The 8,715-nt window shown below is 53.8% G+C and overlaps 2 protein-coding genes across 7 annotated transcripts in view; one reads left to right on the top strand and one right to left on the bottom strand.

Annotated features, from left to right (window-relative positions):
* Window positions 1-284: 284 nt before the first annotated feature.
* Window positions 285-4,523, top strand: slc18b1 (solute carrier family 18 member B1). 3 transcript variants are annotated; one of them, XM_036210832.1, is made up of 14 exons: window positions 285-424; window positions 487-608; window positions 1,252-1,347; window positions 1,418-1,491; window positions 1,998-2,145; window positions 2,230-2,386; window positions 2,454-2,590; window positions 2,655-2,756; window positions 2,817-2,908; window positions 3,550-3,645; window positions 3,707-3,781; window positions 3,851-3,944; window positions 4,012-4,074; window positions 4,145-4,523. In XM_036210832.1, the coding sequence occupies exons 1-14, from the start codon at window positions 394-396 to the stop codon at window positions 4,487-4,489; spliced, it is 1,632 nt and encodes a 543-aa protein (XP_036066725.1). In that variant the 5' UTR covers window positions 285-393; the 3' UTR covers window positions 4,490-4,523. The 3 variants fall into 3 exon arrangements, with proteins under 3 accessions (XP_036066725.1, XP_036066724.1, XP_024121322.1); XM_036210831.1 differs by having other exon boundaries at window positions 1,998-2,386; XM_024265554.2 differs by having other exon boundaries at window positions 1,998-2,386; window positions 4,028-4,074; window positions 4,145-4,283.
* Window positions 4,406-8,715, bottom strand: part of ahi1 (Abelson helper integration site 1) — a 9,007-nt gene continuing 4,697 nt past the window's right edge. For 3 of the 4 annotated variants that reach the window (XM_024265550.2, XM_024265552.2, XM_024265553.2), the window contains exons 14-25: window positions 8,252-8,370; window positions 8,053-8,183; window positions 7,847-7,987; window positions 7,626-7,780; window positions 7,447-7,551; window positions 7,314-7,383; window positions 7,189-7,241; window positions 7,075-7,122; window positions 6,828-7,011; window positions 6,685-6,755; window positions 4,852-4,940; window positions 4,406-4,754 (exon numbers count right to left, since the gene is read on the bottom strand). In XM_024265550.2, the coding sequence (XP_024121318.1) occupies window positions 4,595-4,754; window positions 4,852-4,940; window positions 6,685-6,755; window positions 6,828-7,011; window positions 7,075-7,122; window positions 7,189-7,241; window positions 7,314-7,383; window positions 7,447-7,551; window positions 7,626-7,780; window positions 7,847-7,987; window positions 8,053-8,183; window positions 8,252-8,370 (1,326 nt within the window). In that variant the 3' untranslated portion in view covers window positions 4,406-4,594. The remainder of the gene's footprint in view (window positions 4,755-4,851; window positions 4,941-6,684; window positions 6,756-6,827; window positions 7,012-7,074; window positions 7,123-7,188; window positions 7,242-7,313; window positions 7,384-7,446; window positions 7,552-7,625; window positions 7,781-7,846; window positions 7,988-8,052; window positions 8,184-8,251; window positions 8,371-8,715) is intronic. The other variant, XM_024265551.2, reaches the window with a different exon arrangement.

The following is an 8,715-nucleotide window of genomic DNA, read 5'->3' as shown; positions in this document are numbered from 1 at the left end:
GCCAGTATCCTGTGATATTCTCTTATGAACGTTTCTAAATTCTATAATGAGATCAAACTTCTTGATCTAAATATTGATCATGGCTTCAGAACTGAAAGAGTTTTGTTGGACTTCAGGTCTCTGATGTTCTTCCGTAACCTTTGTTTTTACAAAACAGTAAAACTTTTTTTCAAACATTTAAAGAAAATACTTTTTAGTTTCTAATCTGTTTATATTTTCAGTCTTTTTTTTTTGTCATTTTACCTTTTCTGGGAAAGGGGGCGGGTCCACCGGAAATGACAGCTCCGTGCTTTTATTTTGAAGCCCGAGCTCTGTTGAGGCTCGTTTGTCGTCAGAGCCCGACAGAGCCCGAACCCGGTCAGCGGGTGTCGGTTCCCCTCCGCCGGACCGGCCATGGATCCGCTCGGTGACGTCCAAACCGCAGGTTCGTTCCGCACTCGGGAATCTTCGGGGTTCGTGGAGAGACCTGACGGTTGTTCTGTCCAGAACCTGCGGCCGAACCCGCCCGGATGAGTCGCAGACAGACCCTGACCCTGATCTCCATGGCCTCCGTCAACTTCAGCTCCATGCTCTGCTACTCCATTCTGGGCCCGTTCTTCCCGAACGAGGTGAGCTGAACAGAACCTCAGGATCAGATCAGATCCCTGGACTCATGGGATCACCGTTTAAAGTAAAAAGAAAAGTAAAAATCGAAACTGAATCAATTAAATAAAAGTTTTTTAATTTATTACATTTAATTTTTTTGTCAATTTATTGTTTGAGTTCAGAGAACAACAAAAACAAATTGTTTTAAATGATTACAGAACTGCAGTTATTGATCCGATTGACTTTTTTCAGTCAAGATAAAACCTTTGTGGGGAAACATGTTGATCCGCTTTGGGTCAGAACAGACCGCTGGTTCTGTCTGCTGCAGGTCAGGGTCACTGGGTTGCTGGAGCTTATCCCAGACCATGCAGGTGAGGTTCACCTGGAGGAGTCCAGGAGGCGGGACTTTCATTGTCCAAACATTAAGAGACTGAAATTCTCGTTTTCCTGTTAAATTAGAATTTGTTCTGATCCGGTTCTTTTCTCTCTGACTGTTTGATCAGTAAATCCCCCCCCCCCCCCACCACCCATTCAGTGTATGACTCCATCATGCGCTCGTCAACCCCTCCACAGACCGGGAAAATCCAGTCCAGTTAGACAGGGTTTGGGCGGGAGGGTTACCGTGGAAACGAGGCTGAGGGTTTGACCCCGCCCCTCATCCCACAGGCTGTGAAGAAAGGAGCCAGCCAGACGGTGGTGGGACTCATATTTGGCTGCTACGCCATCTGCAACCTGATTGGCTCTCTGGTCCTGGGGAGATACGTGAGTACCGCCGGCGCCGTACCCGTCCCCGTCAGATGAGCCGGACAGTAACCGTCCGTTTCCTCGCCAGATCGTCCAGATCGGGACCAAGTTCATGCTGGTCGCCGGACTCTTCGTGTCTTCAGGATGCACCATCATGTTTGGGTGAGTCTGGTGTGCACGCAATCATGCATGAGTGTGCATGCACTTATTTATGCCTTGTCGTGCACGATGATCTATGCATGAGCGTGCATGAGGGCCTGTGCATGAGTGTGCATGCACTTATGCCTTGTCGTGCACGACGATCTATGCATGAGCGTGCACGAGGGCCTCAGCAGCAGCGTGCACGGACCCGCAGCCTGGTCGTGACCATCAGTCAGAAGACACGCTGCAGGTTGGCCCCGCCCACTGTCAAAACATTCTATTTCAGTGACTCAGTTAAATTTTTTGTGAAATCTTTATTGAAAAAGGAACCATTGACGAACAAACGGACCTGTCTAGTTTGGGATCTGGTCTGCATGCTTTCATGTAACATTTCCAGGGATGTTCTGCTGCCAGACCGAATCGGATCCTTCCTGACCTGAATCTGCAGCGCCCCCTGCTGTTGACCCCTGCAGTGTCGGCTGACGTTTGTCCGGGTCGTACAGAACCGGTTTGGCGTGTCATTGCAGCTTGCTGGACCGCGCTCCCGCAGGACCCACCTTCGTTGCACTGTGCTTCATCGTGAGGTCGGTGGACGCCGTGGGCTTCGCCGCTGCCATGACCTCCACGTTCGCCATGACAGCAAAGATCTTCCCCAACAATGTGGCGACTGTCCTGGTGAGCCAGGCAGCCTTTGTCCTGCTGGCACGCCGCTCTCGCTCGTCACGAGGAGACAGGAATGTAAGCTGTGTGTTTCTGCAGGGCAGTCTGGAGATCTTCACAGGACTGGGGCTCATCCTGGGCCCCCCCGTGGGGGGCTGGTTCTACCACTCCTTCGGATACGAGGTTCCCTTCATGCTCCTGGGCTGCCTGCTGCTGGTCATGGTTCCATTCAACATCTACGTCCTGCCGTCCATCGGTAGGAGCCCCCCCGGTGGGATTCTCCCCCTCCTTTTTTCAGACTCTGACAGCTGTGCACCCCCCAGAGGCTGACCCCTCCAAGGACTCGTTCCTGCGGCTCCTCAGCCACGTCAAAGTCCTCCTGATCTGCTTCGTCATCTTTACGCTGAGCTCGGGTCTGGGCTTCTTCGACGCCACGCTGTCGCTGTTCGCCATGAAAACGGTGGGTGAGGATGCCCCTGTGGCGTCGCTGTGGCGCTGACGCTCACTCTTGGTTTGTGCCGCAGTTCAACCTGTCCCCGGGCTACGTGGGGCTCATCATGCTGGGCCTGTCCCTGCCGTACTGCCTGGCCTCTCCTCTGATTGGCTATTTCACCGACAAATACCCAGTAAGTACCGAAGCCACAACCCGTCCACAACTGTTCTTCTACTGAACTCTGGACTCTCAGAACTCTAGGATCGGCCTCACGGTGACGGGGGGCGTCCTCACAGCGCTGGGGTTCTGTCTGCTCGGTCCAGCGCCGTTCCTTAACATTCCCAGGTGAGCAACACAGATGCAGAGAAATCAAACACACCACGAACGGGCACTCTCCATTTGGAAACGGGCCCTCTGCGTGCAGAAACGGGCCCTCTGCGGGCGGAAACGGGCCGTCTGCGTGCGAAACTGGCCCGTCTGCGTGCGGAAACTGGCCGTCTGCGGGCGGAAACGGGCCGTCTGCGGGCGGAAACGGGCCGTCTGCATGTGAAAACGGGCCATCTGGGTGCGAAAATGGGCCGTCTGCGTGCGGAAACGGGCCGTCTGCGTGCGGAAACGGGCCGTCTGCGTGCGAAAACGGGACGTCTGCGTGTGAAAACGGGCCGTCTGCGTGCGAAAACGGGCCGTCTGCGTGTGAAAATGGGCCGTCTGCGTGCAGAAACGGGCCGTCTGCGGGCGGAAACGGGCTGTCTGCATTTGGAAAGGGGCCGTCTTCGTACGAAAACGGACCTTCTGCTGCCACACCAGGAGTCTTCCTGAATAATTCACAGAGCAGCGGTTGCAGTGATGCTAACATGTTAGCTAACACCAGCGTGCGTGCAGTCAGGAGGCAACCGGCGGTCCTGACCTCGTGGCGGTCCTGACCCCGTGGGGGTCCTGACCTTGTGTCCTCTGCTTCAGGATCATAATGTCTGCTTTGTGTGCAGTCAGCTGTGGCTGCTGGTGCTCATGCTGGGGATAATCGGCTTTTCTCTGGGAATGACCGCCATCCCCACCTTCCCGGAGATCATCGTCTGTGCTCGGTGAGTTTCCTCTGGCCCGGTTTTCCGTCCCAGTCCTGTGTGACCGTGTGCTGTCCTGCAGGGAGAGGGGTCTGGAGGAGGGGCTCAGCACTCTGGGGATGGTCTCCGGCCTGTTCGGAGCCTTCTGGTCGACGGGGTGAGAGCGGCTCGACAGAAACGTCGGACGTCTTTGATGTTTCAGCATCTGAACGTTTGTCTCTTGCAGCATGTTTTACGGCCCCATCGTGGGCGGCCTCATCAGCCAACATCTGAGCTTTGAGTGGGCCGCCACCATCCAGGGGGGGCTGGGCCTTCTGGCTGTGAGTACTCATCCCCCTGTGGGGGGCGACTGATCAGCCCTGACCAATCTGTGAGGAAACAGTGAAGGTGTTTGTGTCCACAGGCCCTCCTCCTGGGGGGGTACTCCCTCTGCGAGCGCCGGCGGGGGAGGTACGGGCAGATCCATCCTCGGCCGTCGACCTTCTGAACAGGAACTAAACATTCTGTCTTCTGGTTGCAGCGTGCAGCAGATAGAAGACCACACGCCTTTGCTGAGCGGGGGGAGCGTCTGAGGGTGGGGGCCGGCCTGCAGATGGAGGGAAGACCTGATGGCGCCGGCGCTCTGGTTCTACGAGGTTCTACGAGGCTCTACAAAGCTCCAGGTTGTTCCGGCGCTCGGCTTCCTGCCCAAACGTGCTTTTGTCCGGAGTTTTCTCTGCTTAACAGCTTAGGTCCGGATTATTCCCGGACCGGAATCTGCAGCTCCCGCTTCACACGGAGACCTTTGTTGGTAGATTTTACTGTTAAGTTGTACAAAATAAAACGTTTTTCTGAACAGAATGTTCTGAGACGTGGATGTGTCTGACACTATTCTGACACGGTTCTACCGCAGCAGTAACGCTGTATCGGGTCACCAGCAGAACCAGACCGGGCCACGGATCGGAACGGTTCTCTGGGTTTGTCCAGAAGTTCACATGTCGCCTTCAAAGCCGCTGTTGGACCTCCCCGTTGGTCTCTTGGGCAGAGGTCGGCCTCTCGTGGTTCTGGTCAACCCAGAAGGTTCTGGGTCAGGAATCTGGGATGAAGCCACAGGAACTCCGGGCTTCTTCACCTTCTTCTTTCTTCTGGTTCTGGTTACAACAAAGAGAGATCCTTCAGGAACTCACCAGGACATGACGGATTCGGAGAGCGGACCTGAGTGGTTCTGAGGGTTCTGGAGCCGCTTACCTGGTGTCGGTCAGCTCTGGTTCAGTATCTGAGAGAGTGGGTTCGGACAGGAACCGGAGTTCTCCAGAGGAGCTGACAGCTGCAGAGACCTGGGGGGGGTCAGAGGATGGATTACACAAACTGATTCAGATCATTGACTAGTCAGCATATCTAGAATGGATCTGGAGTGTCTGATACTCTATGATTAACTGGATCTAAGGTGGATCTAAGGTGGATCTTCATCGGTCAGCAGGAAGTCGATCAATACTTTAGTATCGTGTCGAATGGAAAACTAAAACTAAATCTGGATTAAACTGTGGAGGATGTGAACCCCCGGCAGATTACAGAACACGGTCCAGAACTGGATTCATGGATGGATTCAGAGCAGATTTGATCTGGTTGATCTTCAACCTTCAGATCACTTATCAGCCCAACAACAGAAACAGGAATCTTCTGAAGTACATCTAGATTCACCACGTCAACCTCCAGACTCCTCACTCTTATCCAGCAGACTGACACCCAACTGGAACCATCCAGAACCATCCGGAACCATCCGGAACCATCCAGAACCATCCATACATCACTAGGAAAATGTTCCATGGTGCTGCTAGAGCATTTCATTACTGATACTCCTGCTGCGTTTTAGTCAACAGTAACTGCAATGTGAACAAGCCCCGCCCATCTCCATCTGAAATCTGTGATCCCCACAGCTGATCTGTGATCCCAACGGCTGATCTGTGATCCCAACGGCTGATCTGTGATCCCAACGGCTGATCTGTGATCCCAACGGCTGATCTGTGATCCCAACGGCTGACCTAAGACTCTTCCTCTGTTTCTTCTTCAAATTCTTTAACTAGAGCCTCCAGGAGGTTCACTGGAGTTCTTAGAGATGATCTGCTACAGTGATAAACTGTATTTATGAGTAGAGATGATTATTAGGTTGATTAAATCACTTAAGCTTTATCGATTAATAACCGATCCATAAAAGTAAAGATCAATCTAACACATAAAGCTAAAGTCCGCTAACTTATAATGGTATTTCCCATAGGACAGCTAATGCTAACGTTGGGCCGACCTGACTAAATGAACATCTTTATAAACTCACAGATGGGAGTTTTCCAAAATCTTTACCCCCCCCCCCCACACTCAGATCAATAAAGTTTATCTTCAAATACCAAAGAGGTTTATCCAAACAGACTCCTGTCTGCAGCTCATACAGTTACACCTGCCACCACTAGAGGGCCTCAGCTGATCGACGAGTCAATCCTTTGCTTTCAGAGGATTTTCTGGTTTTCTTCTAATTTCAGAAAAAGATTTTCTTTATCTTCATTCATTATTCATATTCTCAGCTGAGAAGTGAACACTCAGGCACACAGAAGTCCTAATTCCTGCAGGTATAAACATCTTGAACTTCTTTCCTAATCTGGTGCTGTGTCTGAATTCCTGCTCTAATCCTGAACTACTAAATCTGGTGATCTGGATTTTCTAATCAGTTCAGACACCATACTCGCTACTTCTAAACGGCGGATATGACGTCATCGATTTTATGAAGAAATCGAATCTAACGAACATTTCACGACGTCTGTTTGTGACTGTACTGTGTTCTGATGATGACGATGTGGACAGTTTATTACAACAAAAATTGTTCCGCTGCAATGCATTGTGGTCTATATTCTCTAGTGCAGTGAGCATTGATGCACGCTAGCTTTTTGCTAAGACTTGTGGGATTTTCCAGTGCTCTGGATGTTAGATAGCTACACACTGCAGAGTGAGTAGAGAAAGAATTCAGACACAGCCTGGACGTTCAAAGCTGGCGGCGTAGATCTGCGGCGGGACGCGCCACTTCCTTCCTACCCGAGTGGGAGTGGAGCGGGCGGTGGTCTCCTCAGCCGGCAGCGCCTCCGTGTTCCGGTCTCTGAAGTCTCCTGGGACAGAGAGTCCAAGTGTTAAAGCCAAAAGTCGGGAAGGTGGACGGCGAGAATCAGGAAGAGCCTCACTCTGATCCACCACGTAAGCAGACAGGAAGTAGCCCTGCAGGCCGCCGTGCAGACGCCCAAACCACCACGTCTGGTTGTCCTTGAACAGCACTTGGATGACATCACCGCGCCGCAGACTCAGCTCGTCCGAGCGACTGGCTCTGTAGTCGAAGAGGGACACCACCTGCACACGGGGGGGCGAAGCCTGAACTGGGGGGTTGTGAAGAGATGGGCGGAGCCTAAGCTTAGCATTTCTACAGATACTCACCACCTGCTGCACGGAGGCCGCCGCCCCCTGAAAGCCTCCTGAAAGCGTCTGTGACGGAGGAAACATGTTTAGTCATTCAGCAAGGTGAGAGGAGGCGGAGCTCTGAAACCTCACCGGGATTGGCTCACACGGTCCTGGGGGGAGCAGACCGTCCGGACTCACCCCCCCTGAAAGGAGAGATGACACAAAGTTGTGAGATCCGGCGCGAGTCCCCGACACGAAGCCACGCCCATACTCACAGCCGCGCCCTGCTGGGGGGGTCCGCCCCTCCGCTGGAGGAGGGGGGGGCTGCGTGGCGCTGAACCCCACCTGCAGAAACGGAGAGTTGGACTGGTGTCCCGGCATCATCACAGAACAGACCATGTGACTCACAGCGCTGCTGTCTGACACGAGGTCCCGCCCCTCTGCAAACAGATAGGGGGTGTGTCCCTCTGTGGCTCCGCCCTGACCGTGGGGGGTGGCTGAAGAGACCTGTCCCTGCGTTGGCAGGAGAGAGGCGGAGCTTCAGTGGAGTCTGGATTCACGTCAACGAACCGCTCTTCAGCGTTTACCAGAACCGAGTCCAGCCGCTGCCGGACGCTCTGCAGCTTCAGTGCACGCCGCGCCGCCTCCACGCCCACGGGGGGGTCAGGGGTGTTCCTGAGCGTCCCCATCTCCGACGCTGACCTGCTGGCCACCTTCAGACTCTGCAGCTCTGGCTGGGGACCTGCCAGCAACAGGAAGTGAGCACGCCACGCCTCCCGTCCCACAGTAGGCGGGGCTTCACACGAACCTTTGTGGTCGTACAGGTACACGTGCACAGGCTGGCCCTGACCAAACGCGCAGAACGCCACCATGTTCTCGTGGGGGTGGAAGGCGACAGCATGCACGGCGCTGGAGTAGCCCAGTTCAGAGTAGACCTCCACCTGGTCGCCTAGGAAACATTCGCCGTTCAGCCACTGAAACATCGTCACCTGCCAACTGAGCCGGCACAAGCACCTGTTTCTACGTTCCAGACGTACGCCATCCCGTCCTCGCTGCCAGAGAAGATCCAGGTCCCGCAGGGGGTCACGGCGCCGCAGATCCTCTCCCTGTAGTTGGTGGCTCCAGAGAACTTCTTCACTGCCAGACTGACACCACATATCAGACCACAGGCTCCGCCTCCATAAACTCACCAGTGACCTTCAGGTGACCTCACATCCGCAGGTCCATCATCCTGAGCACGCTGTCTCTAGCGTGCACGAAAAGGCAGCGCCCGTTTGGATGCAACTGCAGCGTATTGATGGGAACTCCTCGGAGCTCCGCCTCCTCCAACTTCTGTGGAGATTCAGAGACATCAGAGTCAGGAAGGAGAGGCAGGTGATCTGTGTAGCTGTGACACTCTCACCTGGAAAGGTTCTCACCTGGAAACACTCTCACCTGGAAAGGTTCTCACCTGGAAACACTCTCACCTGAAAACATTCTCACCTGGAAACGCTCTCACCTGGAAAGGTTCCCACCTGGAAACGTTTTCACCTGGAAACGCTCCCACCTGGAAACGTTCTCACCTGGAAAAGCTCTCACCTGGAAACGCTCCCACCTAGAAACGTTCTCACCTGGAAACGCTCTCACCTGGAAACGTTCTTACCTGAAACCTTCTCACCTGGAAACGCTCCCACCTGG

Source organism: Oryzias melastigma, unplaced genomic scaffold (assembly GCF_002922805.2).
Source record: "Oryzias melastigma strain HK-1 unplaced genomic scaffold, ASM292280v2 sc00254, whole genome shotgun sequence".
NCBI classification, from domain to species: Eukaryota; Metazoa; Chordata; class Actinopteri; order Beloniformes; family Adrianichthyidae; genus Oryzias; species Oryzias melastigma.
Note: the sequence above shows the minus strand (reverse complement) of the source record. Positions and strands in the feature narration are given on the sequence as shown.

Coding starts and splice junctions, on each gene's coding strand:
- slc18b1 (XM_036210831.1), top strand. CDS start 394: ATGGATCCGCTCGGTGACGTCCAAACCGCAG. Junction 609..1,251: donor GCCCGTTCTTCCCGAACGAG/GTGAGCTGAACA, acceptor CTCATCCCACAG/GCTGTGAAGAAAGGAGCCAG. Junction 3,782..3,850: donor GGAGCCTTCTGGTCGACGGG/GTGAGAGCGGCT, acceptor TGTCTCTTGCAG/CATGTTTTACGGCCCCATCG.